Genomic DNA, 22725 nt, shown 5'->3' with positions numbered 1-22725 from the left:
AATAAAACACAGTGCTCATACAAGCGTTTGCCAACTGCAAAGTGTGTCAAAGGCTTTGGGAAGACTATGCAATGCTTCCTAACAATAAATTGTCTCCGATGAGCATGACGTCACAACTGTTTACTTTAGATTTGTTTGAGCAGTTGCGGGCCGGCCCTTGTGTGTGTGCAGTTGAGTCACGTATGAAAAGTACCTTTCCCTGCTTCTCGCTATACACGTGTGGCTGGGCGCTACTATCTAATATTGCCCCGGTTCGGAAATATTGGAGATGCTGAGCTGATTCACAGAGCAGTCTGAGTTCTAGTGGGGAGTCTCCACATGTCCCGTGTTTACGTTTAGTGATTTTGCTGTTTCCTCTTCATTTATTCCACTCACATTAAATGAAAACAAAACAGATATCTATGGCCGTGAGCTATCAAATGAATTAAAATACGTTCTCATAATTACGGAAGGCTAAAATATGTTATTAGTTTCAGGTTTTATCTCGACCTTTCTGACAGTCAGGCATTAATCGCCTTGCAGAACAATGAAGTTATTTTTGTCGCTTTGCTAAAGAAATTTGGCTTTTATTAATCTTTTCCTCTGGGGCAGTCAATTTATTTTAAACGAAGTGTTTATATCCATACTATGGGCTAGTTTCAACTGTTCGCTGCATTTCAAAAGTGCATGTTTTCATCTACTAGCACGTATGGCATTATGCCATAATAAAGAACCAAACATGAGATAATACAGTACCGGTACTCAAGAAAACTTACGTCCGAATCTGGACATACGAATGTGCACTTTAAGCCGAATTACGCATTGTAGTATGGTTATTCCGATGTTCTTGGAGTATCCTCTGATGTCTTTTTTCCTTTAATGCACAGAGTAAGATCTTTTAATGTTTTACACTTACAAACATACGGGCTTCGTGCGTCATCGTAGATGCGCAAACGCGGTGACGCCTGTTTCTGCCACTCTCTGGCAACTAGTGAAACAAACCTATTTCTAACAGGTCACAGGAAAATATTTCGAATGGTTGTTTGAAAAGCCTTACTTTCAAAGTAAATTTCCTTTTATGCAAGATGAATTATGTGCGAGAATGTACGATGAATTTCTTAAATCACAGCGCGTTTGACTCTCATTTGAAAATAAAGTCTTTGAGGACATACATTTAGAAAAATTTCGAGCACAGAAGATCATACATTTATGTCTTTATTAAAAATTTTACTGATGCATTTGTGTGTTGTACCTTAAAGTGTAACACGCGCAAAAAAATCAACATTATATGTGAAAGCTTAGCTTCTCTTGCAGCTTACTAATCTCAGAGACTAATGTTGTATGTGAAAGCTTTTCTTTTCTTCTAGTAACGCTGTCAAAGTTAATTTAAACCATTAACTTTTCCTATTTGTGTGTATGCGCTACTTAACACTGATATTGCTATTGGCTGATTACATCGCGTATCCTACGCTAGAAGATCCGCTGTCATTGGCTGGCGAGATCACGTGACTAGCTAGGACTGGCTACAAAAGTGAATTGCAATCTTGATTTCAATGCCTCAGAAAGTAACATGCGGCGTTTGGTGGAATTTAAATTTACACTTTCATAATATGCAGCATACATGTTGCTGCACATCAAAGATCTTTCCAAAATGTGTTTTTTACTATAACCATTCAAAGGATTGATAAGTTTTACAGTTCCGAGGAAAAGTATACTGTCACTTGACAGGGAAAAAGTGTATTTTCACCCAGGGGAAAGTGTAATTTTAACCGGAAAATCTGGGAATTTTTTTTTCTTGTCCGCATATACACCCTGAAAGTGTGATCTCAAGATTATGGCAACAATTCCAGCAGACAGGAAAAGTGTCCACAGTATACAATAGCACAAAAAGACTGATATCTCGCCATCAGTGCCCGCAGACGGCCACAGAGTACTGCAGGAAGTCTTGCTCGGGACCTTACCGCAGCCACTGGAACAGTTGTCTCCAGACACACAGTCTACAGATGACTGAACAGACATGGTTTATTCGCCCAGAGACCTGCAGGTTGCATTCCACTTACCCCTGGTCACAGGAGAGCCCATAAAGCCTGGTGTCAAGAACACAGCATTGGAACACTTGTTCCAGGTTATGTTCACGGACGATTCCAGGTATAGTCTGAACAGTGATTCTCACCGGATTTTCATCTGGCATGAACCAGGAACCAGATACCAACCTCTTAATGTCCTTGAAAGGGACCTGTATGGAGGTTGTGGTTTGATGGTGTGGGGTGGAATTATGATTGGTGCACGTACACCCCTGCATGTCTTTGACAGAGGAACTGTAACAGGTCAGGTGTATCGGGACGTCATTTTGCACCAGTATGTCTGCCTTTTCAGGGGTGTAGTGGTTCGTATCTTCCTCCTGTTGGATGATAACGCACGGTCCCACTGAGCTGCCATCGTGGAGGAGTACCTTGAAACAGAAGATATCAGGCGAATGGAGTGGCTTGCCTGTTCTCCATCGAGCACGTCTGGGATGCTCTCAGTCGACATATCGCTGCACGTCTTCAAACCCCTACGACACTTTAGGAGCTCGGACAGGCACTGGTGCAAGAATGGGAGGTTATACCCCGCGTCTGCTCGACCATCTGACCCAGAGTATGCCAACCCATTGTGCAGCCTGCGTAGGTGTACGTGGTGATCATATCCCATGTTGATGTTGGGGTACAGGCGCAGGAAACGGTGGTGTTTTGTAGCACATGTGTTTCGGGTCAGTTTTCTCAACTTATCACCAATACCGTGGACTTAAAGATCTGTGTTGTGTGTGTTCCCTCTGTGCCTACGCTATTAGCGCCAGTTTTGTGTAGTGCCACATTGTGTGGCACCACATTGTGCAGTTATCCTTAATTTATGAGCATGAGTGTAGTAGTGGGCTACCTCTACAAAATTTTTGTTCTGCAGATAGATATATGGACCACAACTTAGTAGCGATCTCTTTTTTATGTATTGTGAAGGGAATCTGGATGAAAAATGACTCTCTTGACACTAAATGTACATTGTTCACTGGTTTGAAACCAAATGCCATCATAAAGGCATCTAAGCCAAAAATATTAGCACTGTTTGATGACTTCACCACTAACAATGTTGGTGCAACTTTTTTGTACTTAGCTGCAAGTGACATTTTTCTAAGAAGAGGAATTGTCTTTTCTCAATAGGACATGGCCTGTTACTGAATGCTTTAAAAAAAGGTGTGCTGAATCCCCAATATGTGTCTTCATTGGTTACTGACTTGATATCTGCCATGACTGTATGGAGGGATGTGCTGTCACCAAGCTGTGTTGGTCTGGAGAATAGAGTTTGTCATACGCCAAACAGTGCGCAGTGCGCAGTGCACTGTGGGAAACAGCTTATTGAATTATGTCTGCTGCAGCCTTGACATGACTGGAGATTCAAGGGTGGAGTGGCATTTCTGACCTGCCCATTCAGTATTAATGTACTGACTCAAGACTGAGTGGGGATCTTCAAGATTGACATACTCAGTTTATCACAGTGATCCAGACTACTAGGAACTTTGGTTAGACTTAGAGGTGTAAAAAGAAGATACGAATCAGAATCATCAGCTGGATGTGGTAGCGATGAAAACTAACTACTTTTGGTACTTGTATTACTTTAGTGAAAGTATACTGAGCTTTAGAAGAAACCTCAAAAGATTTAGTAGTTTAAGAACTTTACCAAGACTACGGTTGGATGTGGCTAATGATTTAGCTGTGACTTTCCTGTACGGTGTGAGGCACGCAACCATGTCACTTACCAATGATTCTCCATAGGAAACCTTAAAATTCTGACAAGTGAAATTGCACTGGCATGAAAGACCCTGCAAGTCAGCAGCCCATTTTGCATAGTACTATGTTGTTTAAGACACTGATTAAAATTTAGCCTAAATGCAGTGCATGATGACTGTAGTATCTAGTTACCAGAGCACAAAGTTGATTGAAAGGTAAATCACTAGGGACTGAGAATGGTTACAGTTTTTGCACCACTTCATACAAATGACTGCTAGAAACAAGAGTACAGCAATTTGTTGCTTACTGTAAATGTTTTAAGTAAGACAGTGCAGTTGAAACCATTGGAGACAGACGCCTAGCTCTCTGAATCCTCATCAAAGCAGGCCAACAATGGTGGGAGCATATCCATTACTGTCAATTGATGATGTAGCTGCAATGTGGCAAGAGCTGCAGGAGAGCAGCATGCCATTCTTGTTGCAGTTTTTGTTGTTCCTGTTGCTGTTGTTGCTATTGCAGTGACAAAGTTGTTAAAGCTGTGCACATAATATATTCCAGTTGCGAAAACCAGACAGACTGGAAGAAAAGCAGCATTTTTGCAGGCATAGCAATATAATGGGATACAGCATGGCACTAGTTACTACTGGCCCCCCCTGCAAGCCTTATATCTGTGCAAATTGAGCCAACCATATGACTGCCTGTTCTGCCTAGTGCAGAAGTCACCAAAGAAAAACTCTCATCAGCAAAAATACTGAACCAGCCTTTGTGGCACAAAAACCAAATAATGGTTTTTTTGTAATTCTGTAGCAGAGAATAGGGACAAATTTAGAGAAAGCAGTTTACACTGTGGGGAGGGGGGAACTAACTCAGTTTTTACATTTAAAACTGTATTACAAGCAGTATATTAACAAAAATTCATAAACTTTTTAACAGTCGCATATTTCAGGGCAGTTGTAATTGAATGATCTCCATTGCATGTTTTGTTTATCATATGTTGATACTTTTTAAAAAATGATGCAGAAGCTACTCTGACATTCAAAGTAAAATTAATCTTCAGCAGTAAATGTTTCCTCTAACAGGAAACCTTGTGATCTCGGACAACAAAAATGGGGTGGAGTGGGGGTAGGGATGCAATTTAGATGTTAATTGTTCCTAAATACATTCATGAATCAATGGAAAAATTGGGATGGACTAACAGTAGTGAAATAGGATAGATTGCTAGCCACTGCATAGAGGAGGAGATATTGCGCGACAGGCAGGCACAATGTGTTTGTTCATATTGTCCGTAATTTAAATGTACCTGTGTATCTCTTAAGTGCTTCCACTTTGTTGTATTTCATTGTTGTTAAATTTATTCCATCATAGATATTTCTCTTAGTTGTTGTTATTGTTGTTGTCGTTGTGGCCTTCAGTCCTGAGACTAGTTTGATGCAGCTCTCCATGCTACTCTATCCTGTGCAAGCTTCTTCATCCCCCAGTACCTATTGCAACCTACATCCTTCTGAATCTGCTTAGTATATTCATCTCTTGGTCTCCCTCTACGATTTTTACCCTCCTTGCTGCCCTCCAATACTAAATAGGTGATCCCTTGATGCCTCAGAACACATCATACCAACCGATCCCTTCTTCTAGTCAAGTTGTGCCACAAACTCCTCTTTTCCCCAATTCTATTTCAATACCTCCTCATTAGTTATGTGATCTCCCCATCTAATCTTCAGCATTCTTCTGTAGAACCACATTCCGAAAGCTTCTAGTCCCTTCTTGTCCAAACTATTTATCGTCCATGTTTCACTTCCATACATGGCTTCCTGACACTTAAATCTATACTCGATGTTAACAAATATCTCTTCTTCAGAAAAGCTTTCCTTACCATTGCCAGTCTACATTTTATATCCTGTCTACTTTGACCATCATCAGTTATTTTTCTCCCCTTAAATAGCAAAACTCATTTACTACTTTAAGTGTCTCATTTCATAATCTAATTCCCTCAGCATCACCCAACTTACTTTGACTGCATTCCATTATCCTCGTTTTGCTTTTGTTGATGTTCATCTTATATCCTCCTTTCAAGTCACTGTCCATTCCGTTCAAATGCTCTTCCAAGTCCTTTGCTGTCTCTGACAGAATTAAAATGTCATAAGCGAACCTTAAAGTTTTTATTTCTTCTCCATCGATTTTAATACCTACTCCGAATTTTTCTTTTGTTCCCTTTACTGCTTGCTCAGTATACAGATTGAATAACATCAGGGAGAGGCTACAACCCTGTCTCACTCCCTTCCCAACCACTGCTTCCCTTTCATGCCCCTCTACTCTCATAACTGCCTTCTGGTTTCTGTACAAATTGTAAATAGCCTTTCCTCCTTGTATTTTACTCCTGCCACCTTCAGAATTTCAAAGAGAGTATTCCAGTCAACATTGTCAAAAGCTTTCTCTAAGTCTACAAATGCTAGAAACGTAGGTTTGCCTTTCCTTAATCTATCTTCTAAGATAAGTTGTAGGGTCAGTATTGCCTCACATGTTCCAATATTTCTACAGAATCCAAACTCATCTTCCCTGAGGTCAGCTTCTACCACCGAGCGAAGTGGCACAGTGGTTAGCACACTGGACTCGCATTCGGGAGGACGACGGTTCGATCCCATCTCCGGCCATCCTGATTTAGGTTTTCCGTGATTTCCCTAAATCGTTTCAGGCAAATGCCGGGATGGTTCCTTTGAAAGGGCACTGCCGATTTCCTTCCCAATCCTTCCCTAACCCGAGCTTGTGCTCCGTCTCTAATGACCTCGTTGTCGACGGGACGTTAAACACTAACCACCACCACCAGCTTCTACCAGTTTTTCCGTTCGTCTGTAAAGAATTCATGTTAGTATTTTGCAGCTGTGGCTTATTAAACTGATAGTTTGGTAATTTTCACATCTGTCAACACCTGCTTTCTTTGGGATTGGAATTATTATATTCTTCTTGAAGTCTGAGGATATTTCGCCTGTCTCATACATCTTGCTCACCAGATGGTAGAGTTTTGTCAGGACTGGCTCTCCCAAGGCTGTCAGTAATTCTAATGTGTCTACTCCCGGGGCCTTGTTTTGACTTAGGTCTTTCAGTGCTCTGTCAAACTCTTCACGCAGTATCATATCTCCCATTTCATCTTCATCTATATCCTCTTCCATTTCCATAATAGTGTTCTCAAGTACATCGCCCTTGTATAGACCCTCTGTATACTCCTTCCACCTTTCTGATTTCCCTTCTTTGCTTAGAACTGGGTTTTCATCTGAGCTCTTGATGTTCATACAAGTGGTTCTCTTTTCTCCAAAGGTCTCTTTAACTTTCCTGTAAGCAGTATCTATCTTACCCCTAGTGAGGTACGCCTCTACATCCTTACATTTGTCCTCTAGCTATCCCTGCTTAGCCATTTTGCACTTCCTGTCAATTTCATTTTTGAGACATTTGTATTCCTTTTTGCCTGCTTCATTTACTGCATTTTTATATTTCCTCTTTCATCAATTAAATTCAATATTTTTTTCTGTTACCCAAAGATTTCTACTAGTCCTCGTCTTTTTACCTACTTGATCCTATCCTATGCTGCCTTCACTACTTCATCCCACAAAGCTACCCATTCTTCTTCTACTGTATTTCTTTCCCCCATTCCTGTCAATTGTTCCCTTATCCTCTCCCCGAAACTCTGTACAACCTCTGGTTTAGTCAGTTTATCCAGGTCCCATCTCCTTAAATTCCCACCTTTTTGCAGTTTCTTCAGTTTTAATCTGCAGATCATAACCAATAGATTGTGGCCAGAGTCCACATCTGCCCCTGAAAATGTCTAACAATTTAAAACCTGGTTCCTCAATCTCTGTTTAACCATTATATAATCTGTTTGAAACCTTCTAGTATCTCCAGGCTTCTTCCACGTATACAACCTTCTTTCATGATTCTTGAACAGTGTGTTAGCTATGATTAAGTTATGCTCTGTGCAAAATTCTACCAGGTGGCTTCCTCTTTCATTTCTTACCCCCAATCCATACACACCTACTATGTTTCCTTCTCTTCCTTTTCCTACTATAGAATTCCAGTCGTGCATGACTATTAAATTTTCGTCTCCCTTCACTATCTGAATAATTTCTTTTATCTCATCACACATTTCATCAATTTCTTGGTCATTTGCAGTGCTAGTTGGCATATAAACTTGTATTACTGTAGTAGGTGTGGGCTTTGTGTCTATCTTGGCCATAATAATGCGTTCACTATGCTGTGTAGTAGCCTTCCCGCACTCCTATTTTTTTTATTCATTATTAAACCTACTCCTGCATTACCCCTATTTGATTTTGTATTTATAACCCTGTATTCACCTGACGAAAAGTCTTGTTTCTCCTGCCACCGAACTTCACTAATTCCCACTATATCTAACGTTAACCTATACATTTCCGTTTTTAAATTTTCTAACCTACCTGCCTGATTAAGGGATCTGACATTCCACGCTCCGATCCATAGAATGCCAGTTTTCTTTCTCCTGATAACGACATCCTCTTGAGTAGTCCCCGCCCGGAGATCTGAATGGGGGACTGTTTTACCTCCGGAACATTTAACCCAAGAGGACACCATAATCATTTAACCGTATAGTAAAGCTGCATGCCCTCGGGAAAAATTACAGCTGTAGTTTCCCCTTGCTTTCAGCCGTTTGCAGTACCAACACAGCAAGGCCGTTTTGGTTAGTGTTACAAGGCCAGATCAGTCAATCATCCAGACTGTTGCCCCTGCAACTACTGAAAAGGCTGCTGCCCTTCTTCAGGAACCACACGTTTGTCTGGCCTCTCAACAGATAGCCCCCTGTTGTGGTTGCACCTATGGTACGGCTATCTGTATCACTGAGGCACGCAAGTCTCCCCATCAACGGCAAGGTCCGTGGTTCATGGTTCATCTTACATAAAGATATTAATTTTTAATGTGCCAAACCCAGATACAAGTCTTTTGAAATGCGCTCTAAAATTGTGAATTCTTTCATTGAATAGTTCCACTAACCTTGGCTGGATAGTGTTCTCATTGCTCTGCTGCTAAATGACTCTCAATTGCGTCTGGATGGTGCACCCTGTACTTTTTCTTTTCATCCATTTCAATCTTAAATAATCAATGAAAACAATGCATATAATTAGTTCTCATCCCCTTAGTTCTTATTTAATTTATGAAAGATGCCTAAATGTTACGTGCATTCCCTATGTCTGCAGATACAAAAATCCATTGGCTTCCTCTGCAGAAAATGAGCACAGTACTTGTAATTTTAAAAAATCCCAAAAAAGTGATACTTCGCAAGAAGAGCAGTTCGGTTAGTTGGACAAAGAGTGAGTAAATGTGATAACATCAGAAGTTTCTTAAAACAGGATTCAGAAATAAAATTGTCCAGTGTATGGTATAGAGTACCAGCTCCTGAAAAGAATTAACTCTCTTACCTCCTTAGAATGCGACTTTGTCAAACATCCATTGGAATTTCAGGACTTCAGCAGCAGGCAACCTGAAATTTTTATTTTGTTTTCCATGGTGCTTTACATTTCAATTAAAAGGCCAAAGTGTATCCTGTCACAGTTGAAGTATTCATTGCACAGATTGTTAGTGCAACAAATGAGCTTTATAAATGTGATTATTCTTCATTTGAGTGTGCGGTATTGGCTGTCAGTTACACTGCCACATTTCCTATAGTCACCACTGCAGCACAGCATGAGGATAATGCCACAGATGATTACACTGCTGCCAGTGACATGCAAGCATCCCCCCTCCGGAGCTCCAGTACCGGGTGTACTTAAGTTCAAACATTCATGGACTGAGCCCATTTTGTGTGTATACCAGCCATAGTGGCCAGGGCCTGACATCTTCTGAATAGACATTGTATTTTCTGAGTGACAGATTTATAAATCTTTTGTACCTGTATATATTTCTATATTCCAGTCTACTGTTAGCAACTGACACTGCAAATACAGCAACAAAACTACGTATTACGTTTACTGTTTGATGCTAGATGTAGACTAAAATAATAGCAGAATTCTATGTTCATTAACAACATCTGTTCCTCCCTCCTGTATCCACTAAAGAACCACACAGCATGTAAAGAAGATATAACACAGTGAAACTGATGTCTTGTAAATCATCTCTCGTATCAGTACATTATTATGAACAGCTTCATTTTCAAAATGGTAGTTATGGGAAGATTAATTCATATTGGTTTCCAAAGTTCATCCATCTACTGAGAACAAAAATAACTGAATAATACACATCAATTTTAGAAATTTTTCATTGTTGCATGTGGTGGTTCTTTTCAGTTAATGCTAAACAATCAGAAATTGTTGTGCACAATGTTGACATTGTAACAGTAAGTCACTAGAATGACATGGAAACCTCACTCACTAGGAAGGCACTGTTTTGTGCTAAGAGGTCTACGTGCTTTTTATCTTTTTGCCATAGTCATCTGATTACGTACTTGTTCCACAATGCTGATGATATGAAGGCAGCTTGAAATACTTCTGATATGTCTTCACTTTTTTATATTTTTACCTCTTGGAAGAGCCGGCAACCATATCATCTCACACGAGACAATGCATGATAGATTTTTCCAAATTATCTGCATTGGAGGTTTCACCAGTGCATCACGTTCTAGGTCACTATCCTCATTAGGTTTTCTCATCTGTTTGGAAACCTTTTCTTGATGTAAAATTTCACAAAATGTAACAGTAATGAGTAAACAGTTTGTCCATTAGCAGCAAATGATTAGAAAAAGAAAACTTGACTTACCTTCAAATGCCTGATAGGAATCTATTTTTCTACATCTACATCCATACTCCGCAAGCCACCTGACGGTGTGTGGCGGAGGGTACCTTGAGTACCTCTATCGGTTCTCCCTTCTATTCCAGTCTCGTATTGTTCGTGGAAAGAAGGATTGTCGGTATGCCTCTGTGTGGGCTCTAATCTCCCTGATTTTATCCTCATGGTCTCTTCGCGAGATATACGCAGGAGGGAGCAATATACTGCTTGACTCTTCTGTGAAGGTATGTTCTCGAAACTTCAACAAAAGCCCGTACTGAGCTACTGAGCATCTCTCCTGCAGAGTCTTCCACTGGAGTTTATCTATCATCTCCGTAATACTTTCGCGATTACTAAATGATCCTGTAACGAAGCGCGCTGCTCTCCATTGGATCTTCTCTACCTCTTCTGTCAACCCTATCTGGTACGTATCCCACACTGCTGAGCAGTATTCAAGCAGCGGGTGAACAAGTTTACTGTAACCTACTTCCTTTGTTTTTGGATTGCATTTCATTAGGATTCTTCCAATGAATCTCAGTCTGGCATCTACTTTACTGACGATCAACATTATATGATCATTCCATTTTAAATCAATCCTAATGCGTATAAAGTGAATCAAGAACCTCCTCTAGCTTTTGTAAAAATGTTGTGAAATCGGAGTATGGGGATCTATAAAAAACAACAGTTAGAAGTTTAGCTCCACTAAATTTAACCACACCTGCACAACATTCAAACACTTATTCAGTGCAGTACTTTGAAACATCAATCGACTCAAATGGGATGCCATTTTTCACATACGTGGCTACTCCCCCACACCGCAAAGAGCTTCTAGAACAGTTGCCAGCCAACCTGTATCCTGGTAAAGGAAGCCTCTGAATTATCTCCTTATTTAAGAAGTGTTCAGATATACCAATAATTTCAGAGTCAACACCTATAAGCAGTTCACTAACTTTATCTCTAATACCTTGTATATTTTGATGAAACATACTAATTCCCTCATTACTCGGATACCTAAGCTTTGTCAAAAGTGGTTCCTTTGTTTGAGAGACTTCCCTTAAGCAGGAATACCTATCAGGTGACTTCAATCTGAAAAATGGTGCTGCTCTAACACCCACTAATGCAGGAATTTTCCCATGAGTGATCCCACCACCCCCACCTATGCTGTCACCTATAAGCTTTGCCAACCTCCCCTTCCCATACCTGTTGAGGTGCAGGCCATGTCTAGTGAAACCCGTCCTGCTGATAGACTCCACAGACACCACTGAAATGTGACCCATACCTTCTGTCATCAGCGCACCCCCAAGTCTCATGTTATTATGCCTGACTTCTGTATTAAGATGAGGCTAATCGTGACGCTGAAACAGTTACACGAAATTCACATTCGTGTTGCCAGTCTGAGTGGCTATCTTTTCCAGATCACCATCTACGTCATACTCCCCATCCCTATCAATACTGTTACCAGCCTCACCCACAATCACTACCTGATCCTCTTTTGTAAAATCCCTACATAACCCTCCTATGTTAACAGTCACCTGAGCCAATCCTGCATTAGGCTTCACAGTGCTGGTGATCTGGTACTCACTCCCCAACACTTCCTGCAACTGCTGGCCTACACCTCTACCATGAGATCTACCTAACAGCAGAACCTTCTTCTTTCTCTTAGACTTTGCAACTGTCCTAGCCGCTGTAACTGCTGAGGTCTGCTACATACTTCCTACATCTACAGCTACTAGAGATTCCTCTCCACTAGACTATGACAGTTGGTCATATCTATAGCAAACACCAATAGTAAAACTATCTGAAAATCTCCTTCTCCTAGCAGATCTCTTGCCAACAGCCAGCTCCCATTCCCCAACCCCCTTCTCCCTCCTCATCCTATCTAGCTCTTCCTGTGCAGTTTTTCAACTGCACCTGAAGGGCACAGATCTTACGCTCCTGCTTCTCTATCAACTTACTTTTGCTACATAACCTGCAGTTCCAGGAGAGGATCTCACCAGAATGCCCACTGGCTTCCCCACTGCATTCCCCCCAGTGAAAATACTTCGAACAAGTCTCACACCGCAATCCACTACTCACGAACCTACGGCATAGCCCACACTTCTCACTCATGGTAAAATTTTACAGTAATTGAAACAAGAAAACAGCTTTATCTAAGTTCCGCTTCTACAATAAGATGATGTTAAAAACTGACTACAATAACCACAAACTTGCTCTGCAAGGGAAGTAACTACTATTATTGAGAGTATTAATCAACAACAAATAAGAATATAACAAAAAACTAACACGGGTGAGAGGTTAAGATGCTCGATACGAAACACTCACAAATATCAGGTCACAACACAAAGGCAAAGGTGAATGAAGAAACCACTAATAAGTCAGTTATATAGTAAATATTATCACAAAAACCGTTAAAATATGTATCTGAAACCTAAAAATATATAAAAACAGAGAGAGGGCTCTCACACGCAGTCACGTGCTGATTCCCATCTGTCTCATTGAAAATGTTCCTGGTTGATCTATTGGGTCTTCATGAGGCCCTTCTATGATTACGAATGATACATCCTTTTAATTGATACATTCACCCTAAAAAACATACTTTGAGGAGAAGCTGGAGAAGAGCAACATGCAATGAACCCTGTCTTTACTTTTTAAAATTCTGAAATCAAAACATTATTTTTTGAAACACGCAGTACACAATTTTTCATTTCATTGCACTTTTGTTCTAATGATTTTTGCATGTTGTTATTTGCTCACTTCACAAGTTGACACAATGATGGACGCCAACTTAGTGGTTCACTGATTTGGTTGATGACTATCCTGGTCAGACAGCCAGTAATAGTATCTACCAAAATGGGTTTGTTCAGATGTTGCTGGTACAGATGTCATGTATGCCATGTGCCAAAGTTTCCCTGGTTTTGGTAACTAGCTGTGCATTGACCAGCAGGCAGGCGGCGGTGCTCTGCCAGTGCTGTGGTGGAATATTGTGCCAAATAGTATCTACCAAAATGGGTTTGTTCAGATGTTGCTGGTACAGATGTCATGTATGCCATGTGCCAAAGTTTCCCTGGTTTTGGTAACTAGCTGTGCATTGACCAGCAGGCAGGCGGCGGTGCTCTGCCTGTGCTGTGGTGGAATAGTGTGCCAAAGTATTGCTGCAAAATCCATAGGTCTGTGCCATTATACAACTGTTTTATGTAACTTTGTGACAACATAAAATGTAGTTCCTCATGAAACAAAATTCAGGTTCAAGTGCAGATCATATTAAATAAATCCTGTCCATGAATTAATATACTTAACCAATGTGGACTAAATGATTTTACAAATAATTGCCATAAATGGGTTTCACAAGTAACTGTAGTGCACAAAAAGTTTTATTTTTCCGTAGTAGACTATGTCAAATCATGTATTAAAGTATGATATAATATGGATAAACAAAGAAACCTATTCTTAGTAGGAGAAAACATGGGCAAAAGATATGGAAAAATGTGCAAGCTTATGAAGACAGTGGCTTCTACTTCTGGCAGAAGGGTTGCACAGAAAGGAAGAGGGATGAAGGAAAAAGGCTGGTGAGGTTTAGGAAAAGGGAAAAAATTACAGAAAGTTGCGCTGAACTCTCGGTCTGGGGAGATTTATGGGGCAGGATGAGAAGGAGAGACTGATTCAGTCTTCCAGTAAGTCTCCCCTTACGAGGGGCTCTAGATAACTTCCATAACTCTCTCATTTCCTAAACCTTGTCAGTCATTTTTCTTCATCCCTCTTCTTTTTCATTCAACCCTGGCTCAGAAAGCTTGCACATTTGCATATCTTCCATATGTGTTTTCTCCTGCCGCCACTTCACGCGTAGATTTTTTAATCCAACCATATTTTATTGCATTTTTAAATTTTGATTGTATTCATTGATGTAATTTTCAATGTACATGTGATGTAAGTTTAATGCTTCTGGGATTTACGTAAATGTCAATTTTTACTATAAAAGTATGAAAACATAGCTATCAAACTGATTAATGATGACTTCCATGCAAGATGAACTTATTATATTAAAAAACAGTAAACCTTAATTTCTTAATCCAAACTAAAAAACCTGTTTAAAAATGACCAATTGAAATACTTTGCTAGAAATCATGCATGCATGCTTACATACCCCGTATAAAAAGTTCACTTACTACTAAATGTATGGCAGTTGGGCAAGGCAGTATTGGTTAAGTTTTGGTCAAAGTGTGTGTATGTTTAGCTTATGCCAGACTTTTTTCCAAGATTTGTTCTCAGGAATTGGACAGAAAGTATTTCTTTAGACTCTTTGTTTTTGTAGGTTGCTTGAAAGTCATGTGATTTTTGTCACTTCATTTTAAACCTCGTCAGTTACTCAATCTATTGTTTAATTCCTAGACAACAACAGTAAATGAGTGTAAATATAAATTATTTACTTTACTACATTGAAATCATTCAACGCAACTCCTACTTACTTGCCTGCCGTAAGACCACTTCCTTGGCGCATTCTCAAAACGGGGCACAGCATTGTGATCTAAGTGATCAATGACTCCTGTCAAACCTTCTGCAATCTATCCTTCTTTCCTTCCTGAAGCAGGAACTAACTGTTTTGGAAGCTAGGTGTAGGTTTTCCTTTACTGTTAAATTTATCTATCAACATAACTTGGAATTTGGCTCCCTGAAGATAAGGAATGGACAGCAAATTGCCTTGTAATTTTACAGTTTTCTAAAGTGAATTTTCCTTGTGATTCTGAGATAACAATATTTACGCACATCAAACAGTTTTTTATCACTTCTGTTCTGAGAGTTCCGGAACCTGTACAGAAAATTGGAATAGAGATCAACATAAACATCATTTCCACCCTTTTTATTGCTCATGAAAACCACACATTGCATGTTGTACCAGCATACAGCGAGACCTTCAGAGATGGTGGTCCAGATTGCTGTACATACTGGTACCTCTAATACTCAGTATGACGTCCTCTTGCATTGATGCATGCCTGTATCCCTCGTGGCATACTATCCACAAGTTCATCAAGGCACTGTTGGTCCAAATTGTCACACTCCTCAATGGCGATTCGGTGTGTATCCCTCAGAGTGGTTGGTGAGTCACGTTGTCCATAAATAGCCCTTTTCAATCAATCCCAAGCATGTTTTATAGGGTTCATGTCTGGAGAACATGCCGGCCACTCTAGTCGAGTGATGTTGTCATCCTGAAGGAAGTCATTCACAAGATGTGCATGATGGGGTCACGAATTGTCATCCATGAAGACGAATGCGTCACCGACATGCTGCCGATACGGTTGCACTATTGGTCGGAGGATGGCATTCATGTATTGTACAGCCATTACGGCGCCATGCGTGACGACCAGTGGCATACGTTGGCCCTACATAATGCCACCCCAAAACAGCAGGGAACCTCCACCTTGCTGCACTCACTAAGGTGTTCAGCATGATTGGGTTGCCTCCAAACACGTATTTGATGATAGTCTGGTTGAAGGCATATGTGACACTCATCTGTGAAGAGAACGTGATGCCAATCCTGAGTGGTCCATTTGGCATGTTGTTGGGCCCATCTGTACCATGCTGCATGGTGTCATGGTTGCAAAGATGGATGTCATCGTGGACATAGGGAGTGAAGTTGCGCATCATGCAACCTGTTGTGCACAATTTGAGTTGTAACACGACATCCTGAGGCTTCACGAAAAACATTATTCAACATGGTGGCGTTGCTGTCAGAGTTCCTCTGAGCCATAATCCATAGGTAGCAGTCATCCACTGCAGTAGTAGCCCTTGGGCAGCCTGAGAAAGGCATGTCCTCGACAGTTCCTGTCTCTCTTTATCTCCTCCATGTCCGAACAACATCGCTTTGGTTCACTCCGAGACGCCTGGACACTTCCGTTGTTTAGAGCCCTTCCTGGCACAAACGAACAATGCGGACGTGATCGAACTGTGGCATTGACTGTATAGGCATGGTTGAACTACAGACAAAACTAGCTGTGTACCTCCTTCCTGGTGAAATGACTGGAACTGATTGGCTGTTGGAACCCCTCCGTTTTATAGGCACTGCTCATGCATGGTTGTTTACATCTTTGGGTAGGTTTAGTGACATTTCTGAACAGTCAAAGGTACTGTGTCTGTGATACAGTATCCACAGTCAACGTCTATCTTCAGGAGTTCTGGGACCTGGGGTGATGCAAAACTGTTTTTGATGTGTGTATGTTAAGCTTAATAATCGAGGATGCTTCTGTATTTGTTAATTAGGATATTTTATTTCTTACTGTGATGCTAATCTGCATTAAAGACATTGTGGAAGATATAGTACTTCTTGTGCTACAATTAAAGTAATTTTAAACAATGGAAACTCCAGGCAGGAATATTAGCAATGTAGGGAAAATTAGATTGCCATTTACTGTAAAGAAGACACGTCAGGTTGCAGACAGGCACGATTAAACACACACACACACACACACACAAACACACACACACACACACACACACACACAAAGGATGCGCGACTGCAAACTCCAGCATCTCAGTCCGGAATGCAACATCATGTGGGATGCAATCAGCAATCTGCTGGAGGGGATGAAGAAGGCGAAGGGAAAGGGATAGTAGTGTACGGGTGGAGAGAGAGAGATGAACACTGTCTGATGGAGTGTGCAGGGACTAGACTCCCAGCAGGCACAGTATCAGGAGGTTGTGGTGCAGGGAGGTGGGGAAAAAGGAACAAAAACAGGAGAGGAGTGGGGAAAGAAGAGTGGATGCAGGGAAAGATGGGTGGGTGCGTTGGCAGAGAGAGGGCTCCAAGTAAACAGGGTGGGAGATGAAAATCGGGAGGAGATGATAGGGCAGAGGGGTTGGTTGGAAACTGTTGGGTGGAGGGTGTGGGGACAGTATGTTACCGTACATTGAGGTCAGGAAAATTATGGGGGCAGAGAATGTGGTGTAAGGATAACTCCCATCTGCGTGGTTCATAAAAGCTGGTGGTGGAGTGAAGAATCTAAATGGCTCAGGTAGTGAAGCAACCATTGAAATCAAGTGTTATGTTCAGCTGCATGTTGTGCCACAGGGTGGTATACTTTGCTCTTGGCCACCGTTTGGCGGTGGTCATTCATCCTGTTGGACAGCTGGTTGGTAGTCACACCAATATAAAAAGCTGTGCAATGATTCCAGCAGAGCTGGTAAATCAATGGCTGCTTTCAAAGATAGCCAACCCCTGATGGGATAAGATAAACCTGTGACATGACTGGGGTAGAAATTGCTGGGTGGGTGGATTGGGCAGATGTTGCACCCTGGGGTTGTCCACAGGAATATGACCTTTGTGGCAAGGAGTCGGGATTGGGTGTGGCATAGGGATGGACTAGGATATTGTGGAGTTTGGGTGGGTGACACAACACAGCCTCAGGCGGGGTGGGAAGTATCTCGGATAGGATGTACCTGATTTCAGGTAATGATGAAAGGTAATGATAGTTCTGACAAAGGATGTGGCTCAGTTGTTCCAGTCCAGGGTAGTACTGAGTGATGAAGGGAATCATTTGTGGCTGGTTTTTGGGGGTGGTGGGAGGATTGCGGTTGTGAAGGGGAATCGCACAGGAGATCTGTTTGCAGACTATGTCTGGGGGATAGTGCCTCTCTGTGAAGGCGTTAGTGAGATCTGCAGTGTACTGAGTTTTTGTCACAGCAGATACACTGCCACTGGTTAGCTAGGCTGTATGGGAGGGATTTTTTCATGTGAAAGGGAAGACAGCTGTCAAAATGCAGGTGCTGTTGGTGGTTGGTGGGTTTACTGTGGACAGAGGTGCAGTTAAAGCCATCAGAGAGGAGGACCACTTGAAGTAGATGGGAGAGAAGGTGTTGAAGTTGTGAAGGAATAAAGATAGGGTGTCTTGGCCCTGGGTGGAGATCTTAAGGATATCATGAATGAATGTGAGCCAGACTAGGGGTTTGGTGTTTTGGGAGGCTAGGAAAGTTTCCTCTAGATGGCTCATAAAAAGATTGGCATAGGAGGGTGCCATGGCAGGTTCCCTTGGCCATGCTGCGGATTTGTTTATAATGTTCCCTTCAAATGGGTAGTATTAGTGAGTTAGGATAAAGTCAGGTGTATGAGGAATGAGGTAGTGGGTTTAGTGTCTGCAGGGCATTGGGGAAGGTAGTGTTCAATGGCGTTAAGACCATGGGCGTGAGGGATGTTACCACACGTCCCTGCCCCACAACCTCCTGATGCTGCACCTGTTGGCAGTCTAGTCCCTGCATACTCATATCTCTCTCTCTCTCTCTCTCTCTCTCTCACACACACACACACACACACACACACACACACTCCATCTGTACATTACTATCATTTCCCATTCCCCACCCCCTCCAGATTGCTGCTTGCATCCCACGTGATGTTGCTTTCCAAACCGAGATGCTAGAGTTGGCAGTCGTGTGTGTGGGTGTGTGTGTGTGTGTGTGTGTGTGTGTGTGTGTGTGTGTGTGTGTGTGTGTGTGTGTACTGACAAAGGCTGTGGCCAAAAGCTATGTGTGAGTGTTTTTTAATTGTGTGTTTCTGCAACTTCTTTACAGTAAATAGCAGTCTATCTTTTCATACATTGTTGATAAATTACTTTAGTATTGCATGAATCTAAAAATATGATCCTGGAACTATAAATATTGAGTAACTGCATTTCTAGAATATGTTAGTTTTCATAGTTAGCAATCCTGGTGTTTCATTCATTGTCTTCATGACAATCCAACATTGTTGCAATTGTCGCTGGCTGCGCTATTGCACTTGAATGGGGAAAAACTACCATTTTGATTCCAAAGTCAGTGAAGATTTTATAAGAAGTTTTATCCTTGGTGTTTTAATGTAAGAGTGTGACCCCATAAATAAGACTTAACCATGAATATGTTCTTCCTTCAACTGAGTGTCACAATGTAGCAGATTAGTATTTCACAAGTTACAGTAATTTTTACTTTCTCTCATCCTTGACCAGTCCAGGCTTGCAGGCCTCTGTCTCAAAAAATCCAGGAGTATTGATTTAATATATTTCCAAATGGCTTTTATTCTGTTGCAAGTTATATCCTGGCGCTTACCAGCATTCTCCATCTTCTTTTGCAGCAGAATATGAACCATGAAACCAGGAGCTTCACAATGTTATCTGCACTGTATCAATGAGTATTTCTAATTTTTCCAGAATACTGAAATGTTTAGCTAATAGCTATGCTATTAAAAATAATGAGTGCCAAAAATCAAATTAGCAGACTGTACCAGGAATTTTTTACAGTCAGTCCTGCAAGACAAAGAATTTTTTACTTTTTGGTGATAAACTTCACACATTATTTCTTATTTTTACTTCCAGAAGCTGTCCCAAAGAGGCCACTCAAAAGAAAATTGGTACCTACATTAGATGCAGAGAGCTCAGAACCGATTGTACTTAGTGGCATTACAGAACTTCAGTTCCAACTTATACACCAGAGAAAACGGCGTCGGTGCTCGCTGTCAGATATTTATGGATTTCATTTAAACAAATTATCTCCAAAGTCCTCATCAGAACCAGACATGAGAAATATTGGCAGTAGCAGTAGAGATGAGAGGCGTGTGTCCGATGATGTGTCGCTGCTTTGGAAACAACGGAAGGCAGCTCGTAAACTTAGAACTCCTTCATTGCCGTCTCTCGTCTGTACTAGCCTGCACAAAGAGTAAGTAAAATAGATGAGGCATCTATAAGTTGTAGAGGAGTTTAGTTTACTTTCTTACTGATGTCAAAGCGAAGGGGGCGTGCTCAAATATTTAAACTGGGTATAGAAATATTTTTTGCTTTATTTTTCTTTTTTTCCTTAATGACATTGATTAAAATGGTACTGCAACCTTGGTATTCTCAAGAATGAATTTTAGATTTGTCTGTTATTGTCAACTTGTTATATTCTGTAGGATATTAAATTAGAGATAAGGATATTTGTTATAAACTTTTGCATAGTTATTTATTGGGTGTTACTTTTCCAAAGTTATACTGTGCGACACCAACTAAAATATAAAATAATTTTGATAAACTAACTGCTGATACTTTGTTCCACTGTATTTAACATAATGGTCAAGACATTTTCATTTATGAAATGCATACTGTTGTAATAATAATCCACGAGATGTACTATTTTATATACAGCTACCGGTTTCAAGGAACAATTCATTCTCAGGTGAAACCTAGATACAATCAAGCCATTGTCAGCCTAAATATGGACCTCATTTATCAGCTTAGAGAGACATAAATACTAGTAAATGGAAAATTCATTTCATTAGATGTTATTAATCTGTACACAAATGTGACAAAATACTGAAAACATAAACATCATAAGAAATAACCAACAAAAATTTGGTAAGATTAGCCAACCAGAAATAGATGAACTGATCGGTCTCCTAGAAATAGTGGTATCGTACAGTTACTTCACTTTTCAGGGAGAGATACACAAGCACAGCAATGGGTTGGCTATGAGAAGCTGCCTTGCAGGAATCCTGACAAACATTTTCTTAGGTCATCTAGGAAATAAATTCTTTCAGAGAACAAACCCAGTGGGCTGATAAAGTCACTTATTACTGATGCTATGTTGAGGATGAGCTCATTGTCTTTAATGGAAATAATAACAGAATTAATTAATTTAATCAACAGATGAATAAAACGAATAATAGCATGAAATGTACCATTGAATATGAAACGGAGAAGTGCATAAACGTCTTAGATATAAAAATAGCTAATCATAAGTGTCCGTAAATTTGACATGTTTTGTAAACCAATAACAGGCAACTGTATAATACATAACTCATTAAATCACCCATTAGCACATAAAGCAGTGTATTTTCATGCCATGATTGATTGTGTCAGTCTGTACTAACAAAAACATGTAGACGGAATTGGATACAATTGGAACTATAGCTGCAAATCATGGCTATAAACTTAATATGTCAAAAAATATACAGAAAGAAAATTATGGACAAATTTGCAAACAAAAAGACGAAATAACATTAACAAATCTAGAAAGAAGAAAGAAATATTTGTTAACCTCCCACATATGGGAAATATTTCTCAAAAAATAAGTAACACATTTCTTATTACTAATGTTAAAATTAGCTTTCTCACAGAGAATAAATTGGAAATGAAGATAATATACAGAACAGACAAAGCTCAAAAATATAATTATCAGGAATATATAAAATTAAGTGCAGTGGCTGTGACAGTTTCTGTATTGGTCTAACAGACTGAAAATTTACTACAAGATACAAAGAATATATAAACAAAAGCAACAACCACTGCTCCACGTTTACTATGCATCTAAAAGAGGAAGCTACACAAATGTCTTAGAGGAAATAGAAATCTGCACAGATTTGGCAAAAAAACTAAAATGAATTCTTACCATTAATAGATAATTCAGAACAAAAGATGATCCTAAATTTTACATACAATATAAATCAATTTCATCAAAGATGTAAATATAACAACAAACCATATCTCTGACACACAAATCATTCTCATAAACAGCCGCAAACATACTGGATGCTACGGTGTGCTCCAGTGGTTAAGGAGAAGTAGTGATCAACACTGTCAAATTGGCCTGCAATTCAGTCTGAACTTAACCCTGCAAAGCACAGTAGTTTCATAGTGAGAAGCTTAGTCATTTTGTTATTTTTATGCTGTTAAAATTCACAAAATTGTGACGTAAAATTTACACAAGTGTCAATTTAACAATTTGGAAGTGCACAATTAAGCCAGTGACATAATGTACCGGTGAATGAAGCTCAGAGAAGATTGAATGTGGGAAATAATTTGTGAAGTCACAAATTTTGTACAATGGTAGGAGGGATTACAATGAACAACGTACTAAAAATCCTGATTGGAGAAATTGGGTAAGGGTGCAAGGGTGCATTTGAACTGTAGCTATCCTACAGTACAGAGTGAAAATTTAAACAATACACACTTCCTCCAGCCCAGAGAAATTGAGCAAAGCAGTTGGTTATTTTGCATCAGGTATGATCTAGGGTGGGCCATAGGTGTCTGAAAAAAGCGCCATTTGTTCATGGGCAGTTCTGGAGGAAACCCCCCCCCCCCAAAAAAAATGATTTTTTTATACAGAAAGTACCAATTATGTGGATGGCCACTTCTGTGATTTCTATTCATGGTAAATCATCAAATATTTTACCGCATGTTCTTAAGATGATGGTCTCGGGTAAACCCTGAAACTTTTT

The 22725-nt window shown here is 40.3% G+C and overlaps 1 protein-coding gene across 3 annotated transcripts in view; it reads left to right on the top strand.

Annotated features, from left to right (window-relative positions):
- The window catches only part of LOC126259327 (uncharacterized), a 233219-nt gene that overhangs the window by 162477 nt on the left and 48017 nt on the right, over positions 1 to 22725 (top strand). For 2 of the 3 annotated variants that reach the window (XM_049956018.1, XM_049956020.1), the window contains exon 5: positions 19850 to 20189. In XM_049956018.1, coding sequence (XP_049811975.1) covers positions 19850 to 20189 — 340 coding nt within the window. The remainder of the gene's footprint in view (positions 1 to 19849; positions 20190 to 22725) is intronic. The other variant, XM_049956019.1, reaches the window with a different exon arrangement.

Source organism: Schistocerca nitens, chromosome 5 (genome assembly GCF_023898315.1).
Source record: "Schistocerca nitens isolate TAMUIC-IGC-003100 chromosome 5, iqSchNite1.1, whole genome shotgun sequence".
Classification (NCBI taxonomy): Eukaryota; Metazoa; Arthropoda; class Insecta; order Orthoptera; family Acrididae; genus Schistocerca; species Schistocerca nitens.
The sequence above is the reverse complement of the archived record's forward strand: the minus strand, read 5'-3'. Positions and strand labels throughout refer to the sequence as shown.